The 22,764-nt window shown below is 45.1% G+C and overlaps 1 protein-coding gene across 10 annotated transcripts in view; it reads right to left on the bottom strand.

Annotated features, from left to right (window-relative positions):
- The window catches only part of SEC31A (SEC31 homolog A, COPII coat complex component), a 79,653-nt gene that overhangs the window by 8,637 nt on the left and 48,252 nt on the right, over positions 1 to 22,764 (bottom strand). For 2 of the 10 annotated variants that reach the window (XM_060247116.1, XM_060247119.1), the window contains 7 exons: positions 22,458 to 22,631; positions 20,532 to 20,705; positions 17,436 to 17,528; positions 16,565 to 16,697; positions 13,736 to 14,080; positions 8,994 to 9,032; positions 2,408 to 2,466 (listed from right to left, as the gene is read on the bottom strand). In XM_060247116.1, the coding sequence (XP_060103099.1) occupies positions 2,408 to 2,466; positions 8,994 to 9,032; positions 13,736 to 14,080; positions 16,565 to 16,697; positions 17,436 to 17,528; positions 20,532 to 20,705; positions 22,458 to 22,631 (1,017 nt within the window). Of the gene's footprint in view, positions 1 to 2,407; positions 2,467 to 8,993; positions 9,033 to 13,735; positions 14,081 to 16,564; positions 16,698 to 17,435; positions 17,529 to 20,527; positions 20,706 to 22,457; positions 22,632 to 22,764 lie in introns of all 10 variants that reach the window. The other 8 variants (XM_060247118.1, XM_060247121.1, XM_060247122.1 and 5 more) reach the window with 8 other exon arrangements.

Genomic DNA, 22,764 nt, shown 5'->3' with positions numbered 1-22,764 from the left:
TCACAGAAATCGCAGACGTCTTAAGATTCTTTTCTAAAAAAATCTTGTACTAGAACACACACACCAGAGCCAAAATAACTTCAAAAAAGAAACGCTCCCTTCCATCTCAGTCCCATTGCTCAAATCTGCTTTGCCAATCGATCAGCCTTGAGTCTCCTGATTAAAATCAATGAAGCCCTGCAGCTGTAATATTTCTGGATCAGTTTGCCACCGCAACGAGCGTAACAAGGAATAATGAGCTGAGGCGGGCTGAGCAAAGAGCATGTTCTGGTGGCGTCTTCATGCAAACGGCTCAAGCTGTTCCTCCCAGGAAAACCTGCCCCTTATTTCTAGCAGGCACAGAAATGTCATGAAGTCATTTTCAAGTTGCTCCGCAAGCAACCTCCCAATTATAAGAAGCTTAGGGCAGGAGCTGTAGCCCTGCATGAACCGATATGCACACACTGACATAATATGGGATCGCCCAATTATTCTCTTTTGCAGGTTGCAACAGAAAGACTGTTGTCCAACAGCACAACTCATAGAGAAGATGCTCCAACCCCCTAATCATCTTAGTCACCCTTCTCTGTACTTTTTTCCAGCTCTGCAATGTCTTTTTTTTAAACTTCGGCGACCATAACTCTTCACAGTATTCCAGATGAGGCCAAACCACAGCTATATACAGGGGCATTATAATACTAGCCGTTTTAATCTCAATCCTTTTCCCAGAGCTTTTTTTGTAGCAGGAATTCCTTTTCATATTAGGCTACACACCTCTGATGTAGCCAGTCCTCCTGGTGCTTATGGTAGGCCCTGTAAGAAGAGCCCTGAAAGCTCCAGGAGGATTGGCTACATCAGGGGTGCGTGGCCTAATATGCGAAGGAGTTCCTGCGACAAAAAAAGCCCTGCCCTTTCCTAATAATCCCTGACATAGAGTTTTTTGCTTTTTTTCACTGCTGCAGCACATTGCGTAGACACTTTCATTGCGCTATCCACTATGACCCCGAGCTCTTTTTCCCTCTCAGTCTCAGCAAATTCAGACCCCACTAGCCTATAAGCTAATGGCTAGGCTCCAAGGGACAGCAGCAGCTTTCCACCTTCACTTTGGGGCTTTTTAAGGCTCTTCTCTAACTACCACCCCACCCCTCCAGTGATGTCTGGTACAGCACAAGAAACTTCAGTGAGAGACAAGGACCCAGCAGAACACTTGTGATTGTACCAGAATTGCTTTAGGCAAGTACAAGGCCCAAAGTGCTTCATGCTGAAGTTACTAGATACAGGTAGCAAATTACAAATCATGTCAGCTTCCAAATGGCCAAATTATTAGAAGCGTAAAACACTGACAGGGGCCCCCAGTGTTTTTAAGCCTGTTGGCACCTCTGGAATCCTAACACAGGATGGTGAATGCAATAACGAGATGGCTGCCACATGAGGCAGAGCCAATCGCATAATGTCAACCACTCTACTAGTAGCACTTTTAACATTTCAGGCAGAAGTTCTGCTTAAGAGGATGCTTTTTAATCTGCACAACCAGACCTCCAGCGTCCAATGAGAAGCCCTGCTGGGCAAAGGCTTCACCTGGCTCTGCTAGCTCACTCCCTATAGGAAAAGGCTTCTACCACCAAAGAGGTTTGAAAATTCGATCAATATCCACCACCAGTGTTTCCTCTAAGCTGCAGAGTCTTGTGAGCAAAAATTCTACTTTGTGAGCTACTGGCAATAAAATTGTAAGCTACTCCATAAATTACTTTGCTCTGGGGCCATTTTTCCAGAGCTAAGACAAAAATGTGTGAGCCAGAGGCCAAAAAACTGTGAGCTAGCTCACACTAACTCAGCACTTAGAGGGAACACTGTCCGCCACCATTTCGCAGCATAGGTACCAGCAGCCTGCACATTTTCTAATACTTCTCCCCTGAGGGTTAGAATGTGTTCCTCTTTGAGGCTGACATGAACAGATCCGATCCTGGGCTTTCTGCTGCGACATGGCTTGTCCATAATCTATGTCTATGCTTCAAGGCAGCAATTCAATCCACGTTGGCTTAATTTAATTTTGGGATTTATATTCTGCCCTTCGCTGCCAAGGGACTACCCGTCGACATTGATCGGCTGATCTTAAAGCCCTTCAGGGGATATACGGGGAGAGGCGGTCCTGCAGGTATGTTGGTCCCTGACCGTTCATGGTCTTAAAGTCTGTTATTACACACTGAAATAATTATGGCTTGTTCATAAGCATGGATGTTACCTAGCAAAAAAACACGACAACAATCCTTGAAATGAATGAATGAATCAGGAAGAAGCCAAATGCAGTTAGGCTCAGACTTAGAAGAACAACAAAGCTGACGCTGAACAATTTTTGCTACTCCTTCCACGTGTTACTTCCACGTGGTTTAGCTATGCACACCATTCATCCCCTCCCCCTCAACAGCACCTTTTTTTTCTTTGCAACTCTGTTCAAAGCAGGTGGGTCATTCCAGCCGTTCTGAGGTCCTGCAACAACAAAATTAGAGAGAGAAAATTGCCATACACGGTCTGCAAATTATCTCTTTGCCAAATAGCTAGAGTTTTTCTCCAGGGGGCACGTTTTGTATTTCATACGTTAAGGCAAACAGTGGAAACCCATTCCCCTCCCCTCTTCATTCACCCTCTGCTTCACTCTCTCCCCACCCCCCCAAGGGAAGCCAAAGTGAACGTTGACTTCGTTGGTGCATTCTTCTAATTGCCTCTCCCTTCCCCTCCTCCTCCTCCTCTGGTTGAAATGTAGATTGCAACCTCTTTTGGACATGACCCCATCATCTTGCTTTTGTTATCTGGTACTCCGGTACACTGAAGGCACAGTATAATTATGAATAGTTTTAAATAATTTTCAAGCAGTGCTTCATGCAAAATTGGCACTGGCTTGTAAGAACTCATTAGTATGTGTTATGTGGAAACAAGCATAACATGAAAAAACGTGTGCTGTCAACTGAAGTTTCAGAAGGCGAGATGATCCAAATTTTTGCTACAACAGATGACATTTTAGTGCAGGGGTCCCCAACCTTTTTTGTGCCTGCAGGCACCTTTAGAATTCTGACACAGAGTGGTAAGCACAGGTACAAAATGGCCCCTGCAGGAGGTGAAGCCAGCCACAAAATGGCTTCTGCAGCTTTCCTTCAACCACACAGTGAAGTTCCTTCTGCTATGGTGGCAGCTGCTGCCAAAGCAATGTAAAAACCTGCTCAAGCAATCAACTCTCCAGCGCTCAACTGGAAGTTTTGTTGGGCCAAAGGCCCACATGGTCCTGTCTACCTTCTAAAAACACTTGGCGGGCAGGAATAGTTTTGGTAGGCACCATGGTGCCCCTGACCACCATCTTGGAGACCCCTTAGAGCAGGGGTGGTCAAACTTGCTTAACGTAAGAGCCACGCAGAATAAATGGCAGATGTTTGAGAGCTGCAAGAATGGACGAACGGAAGGCAGGCAGGCAGAGAGATGGGGGAGGGAAGGAAAGAAAGCAACCTTAACTTTAAATGTGCTCTCCAAGCCACCAGCTGGCTTGGCTAGAAGAAGTGATTTAAAGACACGCCTTTTCTGAGTCAGCCAATGAGGCAGCGGGGACTTTGAGAGCTACACAATGTGTGTGAAAGAGCCACCATTTGGCCACCCCTGCCTTACAGCATCAATTAGGAGTTGTGCAACATATGGATGCAGTGCTGCCACTGACAGCTACACTCCTGGAAACTCAGGTGTGGAACTGGAGAACACACACTGACACTGAACTGTTAAGAAGCCAATTCACCTTTCTCTGCTTTATGGCCCTGGAGGACTGAATGGGCAGGACCTCTTTGGATGCTAAAATGACTGCATGGAATGTCACACTGAGAGTTAATGCAGAGGAACCCCCGGATCAGTCTGGGGACACATCTGCAACAGTGGGCAAACCAAAATTTAAGGATGTCTATTCAGACATCCAAATTATAACTTACGAGAGGAAAGGTTATTTGGGCCCAAACTATGATACCAGGGATTCTTTTCGAAACCAAACTTCAGCATTGCTGGAGGATTATTACTGCAATAACTTTGTTAACATTATGATTAAACCAGCGGGAGGCAAAAAACATTGGGAGAAAGGAAGTCATTTTATGTGCATTACTGCTCAATATAACACCCATCATTCCTTTGAGCTGTGACTGGATGGGAAGTGCCATCAAGTCCCAGCTGACTTATGGCAATCCCTCGTGTGGTTTTCAAGGCAAGAGACATTCAGAAGTGGCTCGCCATTGCCTGCCTGCCTTCCTCTGCATTACAGCCCTGGTGGAGGTCTCCCATCCAAATACTAGCCAGGGTTGCTGCATTTTATACCAGAAGGGAACGGATAGGCTGTTTGCGAACCATCATGCGCAGCAACACTGCCATTGAAAGCACAATTCACATTAAGCCTGAATACGCAAAGCAGTTGTAAACGTGCTTATTTCAGCTGCATAGTTCAGATTTACAGCAGCTCTGTGCAAAGACTGATTAACAGTCGAGGCACGTACTGGCAAATCTCGCTGCCTGAATTCTTAGCTCACCAGAATGAGATGACAAAGAGCGCTTCCTATTTTTTTTTCCCTTCTAGGCTCAAATTCATGCAGCTCTGACACCAATAAAAGACAAACACTTCACTTTATTGGGGGGGGGGGGAAGCCTTACACGGGAAAGATCAATGGGTGCACAGAGCTTTTCCCTCCAGCAAACTGAATGGGGAACTCCATAAGCACAGGAGCTTCCTGTAGACATTTCTATACATAGGTTCTGGTATCTGGAGAAATGAGCAGTGACTTGTGAAAGCTCAACCCCTGTCACAATTTTTGTTAGTCATTAGGGTGATTAAAAGTGCTTAAGTAAGAAAGAAAGGGGTCTGGGCACCAGCTATGTTTAGTGGACAGATTTTTTACAATCTTAGCCAGAACAGACACACGCTGTGTATGTGCCTCTCCTGAACTCAAGTTTCTGCTTAAATTCCCGGAGTTAAAAAAGCAGCTAGGCAATTATGCCCAAAATCCAATGGGGAAATGCTGCCAGTGTATGTATGTGTCATTTGCCTCTGTGAAAAAAATCTTACACCTGATGTGCAAAACTTCTGTTTGACGTTATAAAAACATCAGGAGTCATTTGAGCAGGCACTTTACACAAGGTAAGAAAAAAAATTAGAAGCCCTATGCATTTGTTCCAGTCAATCCACAGAAAACATGTTTGAATAAAAGCTGAAAAAGAAATGTGCAATTCAGCTTTTGTCATTGTTAAAAGGCTTTAAAAGATAACGCTTCCCTGGGGTGGGGGGAGTTATATCTCCGGTTCTACGTGGAAACAATCAATGAGAAAAGAGCAACCCATAATAATCTGTTTTGCCGGGCAAAAGCAGGTTTGCTTAACTTCAAATAATCCAGGCAAAAATAAATGGGTTCAAAAATAGCACTGAACTGGCAATGCCTTCGCATATGTGCTTTTTAATGAAAAGATCACAGACTTGCACAAAACACAGCGTACAAAAATTATCAACTGTATCCAGGCATCACAACAAACTATGATTAGACTGCGATCAGTCATGGACATAGCTTGTTCTCCTCATGCATTCTCCCCCCGCCCCTGCACAGAGCTCAATTAAAAATGTCCTGCCTCAATGTTCAAACGCAGGCACCTTTAATCACTCCATTAAATGATCCACAAACTGGGATTATAAACCAGGACTAATCCAAGTCTTAGAATCCCAATTCGTGAAGTGTAAAACAAGCTCCAGTTTTCCGAGGCCCCTGCATTCAGATGTCATAGCCAAGTGGAGCTTGCTTACACCCGAAAGTTTTGAATCGAAGTGTTTTTATGAAGGGCAGGAGAGCATGCAGACATGGTTACAACAAGCTGCATTCGTGCCTTTTTTTGCCATCAACTCACTGCTGATTTATGGCAACTCCGTAGGGTTCTCAAGGCCAGAGATGTTCAGAGGTTAGCTATTGACTTCCTCTGCACAGTGACCCTGGACTTCCTGGACAGTCTCCTACTCAAACAGTAACCAGGGCTGACTGACCCCAATCAATTTCTGAGCTCTGACAAGATCGAGCTAGCCTGGGCTATTCGCATGCTGGCTCAGTTTAAATTGCATTGTGTCATGACGTCCGATTGCAGTCTAGATGAGCAGGGAACAAAACCCTAGTTGAAGCCTTGCCCGGTTCTCATTTGGACATCACCTGGTCAGGAGCCTTTTTGAAATTACCTATACATATGGACATATGAAGCTGCCTTATACTGAATCAGACCCTTGGTCCATCAAAGTCAGTATTGTCTAATCAGACTGGCAGCAGCTTTCCAGGGTCTCAAGCTGAGGTTTTTCACACCTATTTGCCTGGACCCTTTTTAGTTGGAGATGCCGGGGATTGAAGCTGAGACCTTCTGCTTACCAAGCAGATGCTCTACCACTGAGCCACTGGGAGGGACGGTGGCTCAGTGGTAGAGCATCTGCTTGGTAAGCAAAAGATCCCAGGTTCAATCCCTGACATCCCCAACTAAAAAGGGTCCAGGCAAATAGGTGTGAAAAACCTCAGCTTGAGACCCTGGAGAGCCGCTGCCAGTCTGAGTAGACAGTATTGACTTTGATGGACCGAGGGTCTGATTCAGCAGAAGTCAGCTTCATATGTTCATATGTTCGTTCTACACCTGTAACTGCAAAGCATTACACTTCAAAATGGCTGGTATAGGAGATTGTCCTTATGGAATTTGCTTTTTGATGAGATTATCTGCTAGATTTTCTCCCAGGTGTATTTGGGGACAGCAGCCTTTATTGGGGCCTGCTGCATTAAGCTCAACATTTAAAAAGCTGCGTAAATTAATTGCAGGCTTATTATACAACGTTGCTAGTTAAGCAAAAAATAATCACAGCTGGAGTTCTTCCACAGAAGCGCTTTAAATTTAGCAAGCTGCAACATCCTTTATGCTAATGTGCAGAATATTCTTGATTTTGCTTGAGTGATCTGGTAAACATTTTTGCAGGGCTGTGCAGCTCATTTATAGTGAAAGTCAACTGATTCTGTGCAGCTCATTCATAGAGAAACTGATTCTGCAAGGATGCCAAAAAGGGATGGAAGTGGGTAGGGGTCACAAAAGTTAGCTTCCCAAGAATCTTTTGTTCATTCTCCTTTTTCCTAAGACAGCTCTTGGAGTGTGGAAAAGATGCTGAGAACACAGGAGAAATGATTGTAGCATCAGAAAGGGCTGCTGGTTAATATTTTCAGTTGGTACAGTAGGATTTCAGTGTCCTTGCCTTCCCACCCTCAACAAAATCAGAATAAATTATTCAAGACTAAGTTAAGAGGAACAAATAAGAATGCAAGAACCTAAGAAGAACCCTGGTGGATCAGCCCAATAGTCCATCATCCTGTCTCACAGAGCGGCCAACCAGTTCCTCTGGACAGCCAACAACAAGGCCTACGAGTGGAGGTCTTCCCTTGATGTTGCCTCCTGGCTCTGGAATTCAGAGGTTTAGTGCCTCTGAATGTGAAGGCTTCCTTCAGCCACTTCGGCTAGTAGCCCTTTACACTTATCCTCTAGGAGTCTATCTAACCCCCTTTTAAAGCTGTTTATTCCTGTGGCCCTCTCTACATCCTCTGGGAGTAAATCCCACGTTTTCATCACTCTCTGTGCAAACCAGTATTCTCTTCGTCAACTCTCCCCGCACCTCCGCCCCACACCTCTTATAAACCTCTATCACATCCCTCCTTAGTCACCTCTTTTCTAAACTAATGAGCGCTTGTGATGAGCGTGGGGGTAGCATTAGTGATAAATTAAGACAGAGAGAGTAAGGAAGTTTTTATACCTTCTAATGCCCTCACATAGCTGGCAATGCATGGAAGGCCAGGTCCATACCACAAGTCACATGCCTTCGCCTCGCCTCCAAGTTTCCTTACCTAGGCATCTGGCTCCCACAGGGGCTTCTGGAGCATAAGCTTGCTCTTCTACTCCCCCCCCCCTCGCCCCCACAGATATCATGCGGGCTTTTGCCTGGCCAAAGAGAAGCAAAAAGCAGGCAGCTTCCTTCCCCACTCAGTCTCTGAACTCCAGCGAGCAGAGAGCCATGCCAGGAAAAATCCCTGGCCAAATTATGAAGCGCAAGTGTACAGCCCAGACCTCATGAACAGTTGTGGGCTCTTGCAGGGCAGCGGGGTCACTACTATTTCTTCAGCAAGGGGTGTGTGTCTGTGGCTTTATAATATGCTGAGCCTTCCTCCCAGCCTCAGGTCCGTTCTTTATCTGGCACAGAAGGGAAGTTACAAAAGTAAGTGATGCATCTGTTCAATTTGTATAATTTTTTCCAAGTTGTAGAAGGGAGTGATTCAAACGTAGAATCCGCTGCCAGGGGATGTAGTGATGGCCGGAGGGATAAACAGTGGCTACTTGCCTTGCTGACTGAGGGGAACCTCCACATTCAGAGCCACTCACCCTCTGAATCCCAGAGCCAGGAGGAAACACCTGGGGAAGGCCTTGGCCTTGATCCCCTGTTATTAGCTGCCCCGAGGAACCGGCTGGCCACAGTGTGAGACAGGATGCTAGACCACCGGCCTGATCCAGCAGCACTCTTCTCACATTTTGTTGGGTTTGTTGGCACAGAATTCTGGGTGCAGATGTGTGGGGTTTTTTACAGCACAGAGTACACACGGCCCCGATTTGATTCCTGTGCTGCTTCTCAGCTTATTCTTGATTGCAAAGTGCAGCTGTCACTGTTTGCTCAAAAGACTGTTTCAATGATTACAATGCAGATTACTGAAAGCAGCATTTAAGAACACACACTCTGCCTTTACAAGTGGCTTATATCAACGATATAAACGCAAGCCGTGCCATTTGACTCAAAATCATTTGTTTATATTGCAAGTGTTAATTTTCAATGAATTTAGCAAGTGTATAGCCCGAGGCGTGGAATTTGTCATTGCATGCATTGTTAGTGGCAGATCTGTTCAATTTCCACATTGCAACCCTTAATGATTCCCCGTTTTATGATGCAGCTAATTCACCTTGTAGGATACTGGCCTGGTCTTGTATGGATTGAAAATCTGTAGACAAAAATGCAAAAACAACTCAAGAGGGTGTTAAAAATAAATCTATCGCTCTCTTAGCAGGTTCCCACACATAGCTTGGATGATAACATGTCAAGTGACATGCCCCTTTACTCGATCTACTAGCTCTCCAGAAGGAATCTGATCTAGGCTGGACTGATGGAATGCCTTCTTTTCTACTCCAAAAGCCAATTAGTTCTTTGGGCTTTTAAGCTGACATCATCCAACCCAATGCATGAAGCCATTTTTACAATCCAGCTGAGCAGACAGCCCCCAAGATTTCCAAAAGAGTTGCTGCAACAGCAAAGAAGAGGGCGTTTGAAAACAAAATGTCTCACCCCAGACTGCATTACAGCAGGGGCCCCCAACCTTTTCAAGCCTGTGGGCACCTTTGGAATTCTGACATGGTATGGGGAGCGCAGACACAAAGCTGCCGCTGTTTACTTTCAGTCACACAGTGAAGATCCTTGTCCTGTTGTGGCAGCAACCGCCAAAGCAATGGTTTTAAAAATCTGCACAGCTGATCAAATCTCCAACGGCCCAGCCTTGCTAGGCAAAAGCCCCCACCCCCCCAGCCCAAACTACTTTCTAAAAAGTAGTGGTGGGTGCCAGGAAAAGTGCTGGCAAGCATCACGGCACCTATGAACACCACGTTGGGGAACCCAGAGCAACATCAACTATCACTCACAAGCCCCAGAATTGGGATAGTTGTAAGTGGATATTTCTCAGATTCTGTTTTAGACCCATGGGGTGCAGCAGAATTGCATCTGGGTTGGCTCACAGGCACACACAGATGTGAGTAGTTTCGCTTCAGTATGTTATCTGGTTCTCATTCTTGAGGGAGAGCCACCAGCTGATGCTGGAGGTCTGCCACTGGAACACCAGATGCAAAACTGGTCCTAGCAAGTTGCTAGGGAACATGGTGATTCAGAACAGGGCCCTGGGGAAAGGTGGTGGGTGACTGCTCCCCCAATTGACAACACCCCCTTGTCACTTGAAGCCTGGTAGGAGGAAAAGGACAAGCACAATACTGTGTCCATCTTTTCACCCTACTAGGGTTTATAAACATCTCAGAGGAAGGGGGAGCATTTCTGTCTGATGGCAGGTAACCAGATTAGCAAACCCCCCCCCCCAAAAAACGGTAGCTTTTTAGGACCAAATTACATGCCTAGAGTTCAAACGATAGAACTCCAGTGTCACACACCCTCAATCATCCAGAATCACCTGCTCTGAAAACACAGTTCTGGTTCTGCTGGGACAGTTCTACATCTACATGTACAGTTCTACATTAACTTCACCCAAAGGGTGATTAACATGTGGAATTCACTGCCACAGGAGGTGGTGGCGGCTACAAGCATAGACAGCTTCAAGAGGGGGTTAGATAAAAATATGGAGCAGAGGTCCATTAGTGGCTATTAGCCACAGTGTGTGTGTGTGTGTATGTGTGTGTGTGTGTGTGTGTGTATATATATATAATTTTTTTGGCCACTGTGTGACACAGAGTGTTGGACTGGATGGGCCATTGGCCTGATCCAACATGGCTGCTCTTATGTTCTTATGTACCACCCTGAGCTCCTTGCAAACTGGTTGTAACGTATGGCAGCAGCAGAAACTCAACTAGCTGGGCCCACCTGCCTTCCACTCTCTCAAGAGTGTTCCTGAAAAGACCACGTCCTGCCAAAGGTCCTGGAATGTGGCCTCTTTTTGAAATGCTCCCTGCATAAGTGATGTTATGGTTAAAGGGCATGTTAAAGTGTTCTTTGTGGAAAGGCCTAGATTTGCAGATATTTCTGTACAGAAAAAAAATCAGAAGTATGATAGAACAATGTTTTGGTTTCAACACTGCCTCAAGAGTCATCTCCTTTGGGGGCATGAGTCCAATTGGCAACTTTCTGCAAAGTCCCATTTCCATATGTAGAGATCCATGAGTGGCTATTAGCCATAAGGTACAGATGGAACACTCTGTCTAGGGCAGTGATGCTCTGTGTTCTTAGTGCTTGGGGGGCAGCAGTGGGACAGCTTCTGGAGCTCTGGCCCCACTGGTAGACCTCCTGATGGCACCTGGGTTTTGGCCACTGTGTGGCACAGAGTGTGGGATGGATGGGCCATGGGCTTGATCCAACATGGCTTCTCTTATGTCTTTATTGTGATGGGACAGAGAATTTTTGTCTTTTGATCAGAGCCACGCTAGTATGCTTTATAGATGTTGGACATACTGATCTGCCAAGAAGTGGGATGCAATCCAGAGTAACTGAACACTAATGATAGGACAGATCTGGTCAGTTCCAAAAAGGCAGCATCACACTTCCAGCTTGGGGTGGTGGTGGTCTTTGTGAAGCTAGTTCCTTTCTTTTATTTTTTCGTATTTTCTGTGTTTGGGTGTGTGTGTAGGTGTATGCCTGGAAGTCCTCATGGACTTCTGGGGACCCCTAGTGGGGTCTGGACATTTTCAGAGAGGTGGCTTGCTATTGCCTGCCTTTGCAATCTGACCCTGGAATTCCTTGTGGGGGAGGTCACCCTGCTTAGCTTCCAAGATCTGACTCTCCACCACCCCTGTAACACCAAGAGGTGGCTAGTGGAAGACTCTTGTCTGGCCTGGAAAAAGGCACATTCAGCAAGGAGACTTCTAGACCTGTCACACTTCCAATTCTGTCATTCGGAGTATGACATGGCCCGAGAGCGTTCTGATTTGAAACTGATCAAGGTAGCCAGCAAGATCCGTTTGCTTTAGTACAAGGGGCTCCATGATTTTTGAGTCTGTAGGCACCTCCGGAATGTTGACACAGGATGGTGGATGCAACTACAAAATGGCTGCTGCAGGAGATGGAGCCAACCACAAAATGGTTGCTGCAGGAGGTGGAGCCAACCACAAAATGGCTGCCACAGCTTTTAAATATCTGGAGGGCATCCTCTTGCTATCCATTTTTAATAGATTGGATTCCTCATTGGACACATGGAAGATCTGCTCACCAGTACTGAAAAACTATAGCCCCTTTTGCGGAAGTACATAAAGAGGCTATAAATTCTGGGAGTCAATTTCTGAAAGACACTCATCTATTTTCTTAACAGAAAAGAACAACTATCTTAAAAGTCTACACAGAGAGCTGCCAGGTAAGTAACGTCATTTTAACTAAATCTTTTATATGTAGCAGTCTCATTCCCTTAACCTCCTGGAAAAAGAACCCTACAATTTTTTTTAAAAGAATTTGCATCTCTGACAAAAATACAATCACCTCCCCTGCATAACAGACATATATAAGGGAAAAAAGAGTTTCAATAAAGAAACAGGTCTGCCATCATGCAACAGAGCCAACCAAGTCAAATATGTTAAACAAAAGCAGGGGTTCAACAGGCCTTGGGTTCATACCATGCCAAAACAAATCTATGGTAAGATAGTCCAGCCATGCACGTATTCTAGCTTAGCTGCTGGAGGGAAAAACACAGGGTGTTTCTAAATCATTTCATCAATATTGTTCCTTACGATCGGTTGAGAACCACAGCTTCACTGCAGACATATATATATAGAGAGAGAGGGAGGAAAGGGGTGGGAGTGGTTTGCCTGAATGAAGTGCCCGGGGGTGGACTTACTGGCCAATATATTTTCTTTCTAGTTGGGAGTCTTGGAGAAAACTAATTGGAGTTAGATTTTTTTTTTAAAGCAACAGCTCAGAGTGAAAGGGCTCAGTCTCCACTTTATTTTATGTGTTCTCTCTCTCTCTTTTGCCAGAAGTCTCTTAACAGGGGCTGCTTCATCAGTTTTCTCTGTGCTGTGCAAGTGAGGGTCTCTTCTCTAAAGTCCTGTTAACTAGGAGATCTTTGCTGGGGAGAGACTGCCTCACACTGCCTTAGTCTCTTGTTCCTGTGCTGCTCCTAGAAAAGTTCCTATCCACTGAGGTTCCATAAACTTGCTAGTAAAGTCACACTGCAAGAGGCAGAAGCTTCATACCTTTCCACAGCGACAAGGGAGCCGCCAGATTATTAACAATTGGCAGAACAATTTGGGGGCATGACAAGAGAAATGATTTAGAACAGTTAGGCTCCATCCTGCAGCTCTTTAATTAAGCAGATATTGATCCGGGTGTTGACTTTCTTTCAGCTAGCCTTTGTAAATTCCTTTTCTTCAACCAAAGAAGAGACAGACAGTGCTAAAAGGGGAAGGAGTATTTTTTTGCAATGATGTACAAGCCTGAAAGCCTGCTTGCTATTGCAGTGCATGAATCTTGGGCTATTTCTGTCTCCTTGGACCCACACGGGCAGAAGCCATTATGCTAGTTGGGCTCAACGGAAAATAAGCAAGACCTTGATTCTACGTGGCAGGCAAAGGACAACGACCCCCTTTCAGGGCTTTTTTTTTTTGTAGCAAGAACTCCTTTGCATATTAGGCCACACCCCTCTTTTGCAGCTAATCCTCCAAGAGCTTACAGGGCTCTTCTTACAGGGCCTGCTGTAAGCTCTTGGAGGACTGGCTACATTGGGTTGTGCGGCCTAATATGCAAAAAAGTTCCTGCTACCAAAAAAAAAAGCCCTGCTGCTTTTTTTAGAAACACCAAACTGCAATGAAAACTTAGCATTCTCTTGTGAAATGAAAATCATGCATGTGCACATGCAAAAAAAATTAAAATGCATTCTCCCCGCCCCTTCCCCCCCCCTCCAAAACACACACTTCAAACGGCAACAGAAAGTCAGTTTCAAGCGCAGACCTGTTCTTTGGGATGCAGGAAGCTCACTGGCTGCAGGCTCTGTACCTGTTGGTCCAGGAGGCAGTGCATACGGCAGAGTGGATGCTGAGTCTCCCGGCCTGACATGCTGGAAGGAGGCGCCGGAAGGAGGAGGGGGAAGAGAAGAGCTGGGATTCAAGGTGGTCGGAGAGGCATGGGGTTGCGCTGGATACAACGGAGAAGGCATGGAACTGGGAGGGTTAGAGGGGACGTACAGAGGAGAAGGGTTAACATAAGAGGCGGAAGCGCGAGGGGCGAGGGGCTGTTGAGGTTGATAGAGCGGCGGTCCCCCTGCTCTGAAAGAATATGGCTGCGCTGGCTGACAGGCTGCACAGGAGGGGGCAAAAAGGAGAACTGGAGTTAGTTGTGATGATCTGACACACGTTTATAACAAACAACACTCCTTGGAAGATTCTACATGCCTTCCCTGACTTCATAATTATTCAGGATGAATATATTTTGTCTAGATTCCCACTTAACATGGACGAGAGACGCTAAATTCACCGTAACCTCCAACTATTATTTATGTATTGCATCAACAAGCCACAATTTTTTTCTTCATAAACTACCTCAAGTTTTACATCGGATTTCAAGGTGTCTTCCCATCCTGACTTGGAATTTCATTTCAGCAGTGCTGCTGTATCAGGTGCTGTCCAACCATGCCCAGAGGTTTTAAAAAGTGAACACCGTAACTTATGCAATGAGTTCTTATTAACTTAAAATACGCGTTACTCAAAGGGCTATCTTTTCCAAATCCAGTGAATCACAACTCCTTGACTTATACTTTTTTTAAAAAAAACAACAACCTGGATTCTGTCCCCCTAGTATGATACAAATATATTAAAAGTATGGTAGCGAAACTACAATTTGGGTGGGGGGGAATCTCAAATGAGTCTCCCAACATAGCAGTTATTTCACTGCAAAGTATATTTATCGCCTCTAAGGTGACCTAAAAATGCCATTTGTCAACACAATCAGCAATCAGTCTGCTAATGAAAAGAAGAAGAAGAAGAAGAAGAAGAAGAAGATATTGGATTTATATCCCGCCCTCCACTCCGAAGAGTCTCAGAGCGGCTCACAATCTCCTTTACCTTCCTCCCCCACAACAAACACCCTGTGAGGTGGGTAGGGCTGGAGAGGACTCTCACAGCAGCTGCCCTTTCAAGGACAACCTCTGCCAGAGCTATGGCTGACCCAAGGCCATGCTAGCAGGTGCAAGTGGAGGAGTGGGGAATCAAACCCGGTTCTCCCAGATAAGAGTCCGCACACTTAACCACTACACCAAACAATCTCTCCAAGAGATTGGATTTATACCCTGCCCTTCACCTGGAGTCTCATAGTGGCTAACAACCTCCTATCCCTCCCCTCCTCACAACAGACACCGTGTTTGAGGTAAGTGGGGTTGAGAGAGCTTTCCCGTAACTGCTCTTGAGCAGAACATCTCTGAGAGAGAGTTATGACGGACTCAAGGTCACTCCAGCAGTTGCATGTGAAGGAGTGGGGAATCAAACCCGGTTCTCCCAGATACGAGTCTGTGCACTTAACCACTACACCAAAAGAGAAAATGAGTAAATCAAGTAAATCGAAAGCTGGTTTGAATGGGAAAGATTAAAGACCCTTTTTTAAAAATCCCTGCTCAAACAGTGAGATTTAGGCCCTCTCAAGATTGCGTCGAGATACGGATATACTGCAAACTATTATGGGCTTTTGGGATAACATAGCGGAAGAAACATCTAAACCTGCTACATTAAAAAAATATTACACCCCATATTTTTTGTCAAATTCCAATGGGGTTTTGCTGTACATGTTTGGCAACACATGTATGTATTCTCAGACCCCTTCCATTCATCAGACAGGGTCCAAAGGCCAGAAGTGTATTTTGTGACACCAACTAATTTCCCTTTCCAACTGGTCAAGTTTCATAATAATAAAGTTGGTGCAACCTAGCATACTAGCCTTCAAAATTATGGAAAACATGCTAGGTGTTAGGTACAGAAATATTTACATACAAAATCTTTTTTAAATGACACAATATGGATTGGATCCAGTCAGCTTATTCCCTCAGCCTCACCTCACTCTCCTCTTTACCACAGCCTTTGTTGGCTTTGTCCACATAGATCCTGAGAACCTTTCTAGTGGCCAATCCCAACCCCGCCCCCAGCAGAGAAGCTGGGTGGATTCTACCAACTGCCTCTTATCAAGTGAAAAATACTTGTCTCTTTCTTAATGGGTCAAGCGATAGGTTCATCTTCTACTATACTTTGATCAACATGTGTTAGGGCACCTGGAAATCAGATGACATTGCCTTGGAAGGGGAATAGGTTCATCCCAAAGGCCGTCACTTGACCGCCTCTGTTTTATAGCTCGACCAGGCAAGAGCCCCGTGGCGCAGAGTGCTAAAGCTTCAGCACTGCAGTCCTAAGTTCTGCTCACGATCTGAGTTTGATCCCCGGTGGAAGCTGGGTTTTCAGGTAGCCGGTTCGAGGTTGACTCAGCCTTCCATCCTTCCGAGGTCAGTAAAATGAGTCCCCAGCTTGCTGGGGAGGGTGGGGGGGGGAAGTGTAGATGACTGGGGAAGGCAATGGCAAACCACCCCGTAAAAAGTCTGCCGTGAAAATGTTGTGAAAGCAACGTCACCCCAGAGTCGGAAACGACTGGTGCTTGCAAAGGGGACCTTTCCTTTTCCTTTCCAGGCAAGTTACAGAAATGCATTTTATTTTTAAACACTGGCAATGGCTGGTCTAAAGACGTGCACGGGTGTTGTTAGCTCACTGCAATTGAGGAAAGAGAGGGAATGGCGCTGCTACTTACGTTGCGGGTACGCCTGGCGCGCTCCCACCTGCGAATACGCACTGTAGCCAGAAGATGTAGGCTGATGTGGTGGTACATTGGGATTAATGTTCCCTTGCATAATAAACCCTGGAGGAGGAGGAGGGTTTTCTCCCTAGGAAATAAATGGGGGGGAGGGAATGTGAAAAAAAAGAAGAAAAAGGTTAGGCTTTGTATGTGGCAGTAAAAATGGATTGTGCTGGGATTACGCTTTTCAAAGCCAGAGGTTCTGAACTTATAGAAGCCAACCAACCATGCTGCGCTGCTTCCTCTCTACCTCCTGCCTTTATCACGTGACCAACTTTGCAAACCGAGCATCCTGAATGTAAATGTGAACCGCAGCCCCCGCAAAAACATTAGCATATAATAAAACACCAAGAAACCACCAATCCCAGTCTAGGGTAAAAAACCCCAATGCATCGTAATCGATGCAGAATTCATTTGGCGGGGAGGGGGAGGAAAAGATTTGTTTCAGTCAAGATGATTTTCAAAGATCAAACCATTTATTCAATTTGTTACGAAGAAATCTGGGGGGACGGGGAGGAAGATCAAATGTCCGTAAACCCATTTGTTCCCCAGGGGACGCTTACTGCTTAAACGCAAAACAATGATTTTGAAGGACAGCTGACGTTTCCTTTCAAGCTTAAGAAGTATGGTGAAAAGCAGCACTAGCGGCATTTTGGGGGGTGAAGAAAAAAATCTCACTGAACCGAAAACCCGCTCGTGCCTTCCAGATGGTTCAGAACGCACTGAGAATATAAAGTGGGTTGGGATGGGGATGCAATAGTCTATATTATTATCGGAATATGCAAGAGGAGCAGATCCTGCTCAAAGAGGAATAACGGATGTATACCTGTGTCTCAGAGGGAGAGGCGGCAGAAGGATGGCTGGGAAGGGCAGTGGGGGTTTTGTTACTCCAGGTAGTGACAGTAGGGGCAACTCTAACCTGAATTGAACAGAGAGATACCAATCATGGAAAAATAAAAATGAAATAAAAACCCAAAGGGTTTTCAAAACAAGCCAGAATGCTTTTTAAAAAAAAAAAAATAATGAAGCAAACATCATAACAACGCTTTATGTCTCATGCTGTCAAGTAATTCGGATCGTTTCAGACCTCAATCACAGCACACCAGGAACTGACCAGGGACGCAAGACCAAAGTCTAAGTAATTTTTTTTGGGGGGGGAAGGGTGGGGGGGGAGACAGCAAAGAGTGCTCAAGAGTCGTTTTAAGCGTTAAGCTTAACACTAATTCATGCTTGTAGTGTCCAATCAACCATCATGCAGCTCTTTATCATGTTTTACAGAAATTCATAGCAAACTAAAATTAGAGACAGCACGTAGATAGCTGACACATACATTCACTCACTCACACAGCTGCTCATTTGCTACAGTCAAGCTTTTCTCCTCTTTTACAAAACAAATTATCTTTATGAGCTGTGTGCTTGTCAAGAGTAATTTGGCTTAAGACTTTTAACATGAGAAATTTGTAACATGCACCACGAACACGCCCCCCCCCCCCCCCCCGATATTTGCATGAATAATTTTGGGAAATGGAAGGCAATATCAATTCATGCAAAAAAAAAAATCAGTGTGGGCACTTGAGTACTTTTGGCACCCAGGTTGGAATAATGGCAAAGCACAGATGAGTGAATAAGACATTTCCTCTGTCGTCTTCTTTTTTTTTTTTAACCAACTGTTTAAGAGACTAAGACCCAAGTACCACCCCATTGACTGGATTCTGATGTGCTTTTTTGACTCAGCCTCCATGCTTTGCACCTGGGAACAACCTGGGAATAATGCTTGCCCATCCCCCCCCCCTCAGGCTGTCACATCAAAGATATGCACAACTTCAAAGGTGGCAATCTATTTTTCCATTCAGAACCACAACGCCATTGCTTGCAGGACAGATAGCCCAGAGCGACTTGTAAACTATGCTTTTTTTAAAAAGGCATCCGTTCATATGGGCCCTTCTCGCTCTTGCATGACTTCATTTAGCCATGTTTAACCCTAAGTCAGAACTGGCACAAATACAGCTAAAGCTAACCAGGATTCTCATTAAACTATAGTAAGTAAATCTTGTTCACACCATGGCTACAAAGGCAACCTTGGCTAGGTCTGAACTACTTCTACACTATGCCGTATCAAAAGAGGTGATGCTAAGGAACATGAGAGAGTGCATGTGTGTGGGAGAGGAAGGAGAATTTGAAGGGGGTACCTATCTGTTTTTAAGATTTTTCCCCCCACCTGGACTCTGTAACTAAAAGTAAGCCAGGATGGTGGGGAATTTAATTGATTCGGCATCTGTAGAAGGAATCTGAGGGTGAGCAACTTTTTCTTCCACTGGAATTCCCCGTTACGATCTGTTTTGTGGTCCAACATGCCAAATCGGACTCTGCAGGCACAAAACACCTCCCGTGCCCTAACTCATCACAATGCCTACCAGCACAAGATGCAACCAGCTGACAGTCTCTTGCTTTTCATCTTCTGTCCTGTTAAATATTACCTACTTGGCCCACATTCACAGGCTTATGCATTCAGCACATAATTGCTCATACACAAGAAAACCCTCTCCAGCCAACAATTGTTCGGCTGTCATCCCTACCATCTTTAAGCTGTCCCCTAAGGCCATCTTGCAAACCTTAAAAAACACTTGTTTTCCAATATTACTTCAAGACCAAAGGGTGTAAGAACTACACAGTGACTAACTACAAAGTGGACAATAGAAAAGGGGTGTGTGTTTTAGGACCTCATGTAACAGTCCTTCCCCCCTGCATACATGTGACTTCAGAAAGATCACAGGTGAGCGCAAATCTCCCAAAGCTCACTACCAGAGTACTTATAACATCTAGTGTAGAGTCTGCCTCCAAAACAATGGAAAAATGAATAAGCTCCCTGAGGCTACAGTTTACTAGTCCATATGCTCAGCAGTCCACCCATCCAGAAATATCAGTGCTAGTCATTCAAGATGGATTGACTCAATTATGGAAGCCACTACCTTCCATTTGCTAGACTGGAAAGAGGCTGTTAATGATAGGACATTTTGAAGGTCATTAAATTCATGGGGTCACCATTAGCGAGTTGATGGCACAATACATACAGTCGTGTGAAGCACAACAGCTGGAAAAGGAAAGGGGGCAAGGAGAGAAAACCCATAACGTCTCCAGTATGCAAGATCTTCCCAGATAGGTCATTTTGGAGGGTTTCTTGCTTACAACAGACAGTCAAGCCCTGTGACTGTTTTACAAACCTGCCCACAGGCAGATGACGTAAACTTGTGATTTAGTTCACTAGAACAGTGTACTGGACAATTACATTTGTAGACGAAGGAGCAATAAGCAGGGATCAGTATAAATGTAGTTATGAAGACATAGGGAGTAAAAGCAGGAAAGAAAAAAAAGTCAGACAAAAAATTTCCAAGCAATATTTGGGACTTGACCACTTAGTATTTAAAAGTACATTTCACGTTAATGAAACTAGATCGCTATAACTTGCAACCACTGGCAGTCTTGCTGATAAGATTTCAAAAAGCCATTTGCAGAAATAGAGTACATCTGCACAAACTGAAAATGCATACAAACAGTTGTCAGTTCTGCGCTGGGAAACACCTGGAGATTTTGGGAGTGAAGCCTAGAGAGGGCAGGGTTTGGGGAGGGGAGGGGAGGGGAGGGGAGAGAGCTCAGCAGGGCATAATGGCACAGAGTCCACCCTCCAAAGTAGCCATTTTCTCCAGGGGAACTGATCTTGGTCATCTGGAGTTCAACTATAACAGCAGGAGATCTCCAGGTACCACCTGGAGGCTGGCAACCCTTGCGGGTGAGTCCCTTTTCAGAAGCCTTGACTAACACGCTGCCAGCATCGTGGGATGCAAAACCAAAACAAACAATTCAATAATTATTATAAAGCAGTGTAACTGTTGGTGTGAGCATGGCTGCCGAAAATGTCACTTGCCTGCTGGTAATACTGCTGGCTCGGGACCTGTGGCATCTGCATTTGTCCAGCTGCGTGCCCACCTCTTCCCTTGTCCACAGGCTGTCTCTCGTAAGGTGTTTTGGGAGCCTCCTGGCCCGCGGGAAGTTCTCCTTGAGCTCTACAAATTCTGTCCCGCAGCAACACGATGTTTGGCTACAAATCATAAAACCAGAAATTATCACTTGGGCCTGGCTGCATCAGGTCACAAGCACAGTAATGAGCCAGGAACTGTTGGAGTTGGGAGTTCACAGGGTGCATCCCTTAAACATATGCTTTGGGAGTGTCCAGTCATTTGGTTTTTTCTGGGAAGAAGTTATTACTTGTATCAATTTTGTATTAGAATGCTCACTGATTACTACTACAGAGTTTTTTTTTCATTTCTACTTTATGTATACTCACATGTCCTTTAAATTACTTGCTGGATTTTGAGGGTTTTTCACCCTTTCTTGGGTTTTTTTGCTGCTTTTTTAATTAACAAAAATATTAATGAGCCAGGAAGATCTTAGGGCACAGCAAAAGTAGGGATGAAAAATGACAAGGGCTTATACTACACTGGCAGAGTCATCTTTAGCGAGCTCTGAAGCAGGGGCCAAGATTGTACTTCGATGCACAGCTCATTTTGTGAGAGGACAAATTCTTGTGAAGAGAGAGAAAACCTGTCTTCAGATATAAACTAAGAATGAAATACTTTCAGCCACTATAGGAAAATTACGGGGGCAGGAAAATTTCAGAGGGATGGGGGATAAACTGATTAAAGGCAATACTGTGGTGTAGTGGTTAGAGCAGGGAGGTCCCCAACCTTATTTGAGCCTGTAGTCACCTTGCGAATTCTAGGTGCAGGCACAAAATAGCTGCTGCAGAAGGTGAAGCCAACCACAAAATGGTGGCCACAGCTCATCTTTAGTCACACAGTGAAGATCCTTGTGCTGTGGTGAGCGCTGCTGCCAAAGTAATGCTTTTAAAAATCTGCACAGCCAATCAAATCTCCAGTAGCCAATCAGAAGCCTTGCTGGGCAAAAGCTCCATCATGCCCTGCCCACTTTCTAAAAAATACTTGGTGGGCACCAGGAAAGGTGTCCATTGGACACCATGGCACCCACAGGCACTATGCTGTGAGTCCCTGGGTTAGGGCACTAGGCAAAGAACTGGGAGAGCCAGGGTGGAATCCCCATTCCGCCATAGAAGAGTTCTGGGTGACCTTGGGCCAGTTAGATACACTCAGCCTAACCTACCTCAAAAGGTTGTTATGAGGATAAAACAAAGGAAAACAATGTAATCTACTTTGGGTTCTCACTGGAGAGAAAGGAGGGCATAAATAAAATAAATAATACTGTCAAGCCAAAGTGGTCTACGGTTCAAGTTGAGTCCTGCCTCCCACTTAAAGACATTTCCTAAATGCACTGACATTTTTTTGCACCAAGTATCATGTATTGTTTCCTCTCTAGGATTCATTTTATGTCCACCCCAAAAAATCCCAAACCCACAACACTGTCGGTACATACTGGAGTGACAGCACACAGCAAGCTAGAAGTCTGTCCTGTTCTGTTGAGTATTTACACTGCAAGAGAAGTTTTTTCCCATTCAGATCAACCCTGCTTCTCAAGTGAAAAAGAGGAAGAGCCCAGCAGCACCTTAAAGGCTAAAAATAAATTGGTATGAACTTTTGTGCATCATTGCTCACTTCTTCAGATATCACTTCCACAGATATCAAGTATCTGAAGGATGAGCAGTGACTCATGAAAGCTCTTTCCCCTGCCACAAATTTTGTTAGTCTTTAGGGTGCTGCTGGGCTCTTGCTCTTTTCTGCTGCTACAGACAGACTAATACGGCTACCCATCTCGATATACCTCTAGTATAAGGTAAGCAAACAAATGATTTTTAAAAAAGAGTTAACCTCTCCCTTACCTGGTTGGCGTTAGCAGGGAGGAAAGCCAAAGCAGCCGCAATGCTGCCCTGGGAGGCCAACAGGTTGGCATACTGGCTCATCTTCTCAGCCAGAAGGCTGCCAACGGCATCCGCATCCATCGCCTGCGTCAGCTGCACCGCCTTACGCAAGATTACCACTTTTTCAATGAGGTCCTGGAGGGTTTTAAAATGAGAAGGCCACAGTAAGAGGGAAGAAGAAGAGGAAGAGGACGAAGACGACAACTGCAGATTTATACCCCGCCTTTGTCTCTGAATCAGACTCAGAGCGGCTTACAATCTCCTATAT

The sequence above is a fragment of the Heteronotia binoei genome, chromosome 9 (genome assembly GCF_032191835.1).
Source record: "Heteronotia binoei isolate CCM8104 ecotype False Entrance Well chromosome 9, APGP_CSIRO_Hbin_v1, whole genome shotgun sequence".
Lineage (NCBI taxonomy): Eukaryota > Metazoa > Chordata > Lepidosauria > Squamata > Gekkonidae > Heteronotia > Heteronotia binoei.
This window is presented reverse-complemented; position numbering and strand designations above follow the sequence as displayed.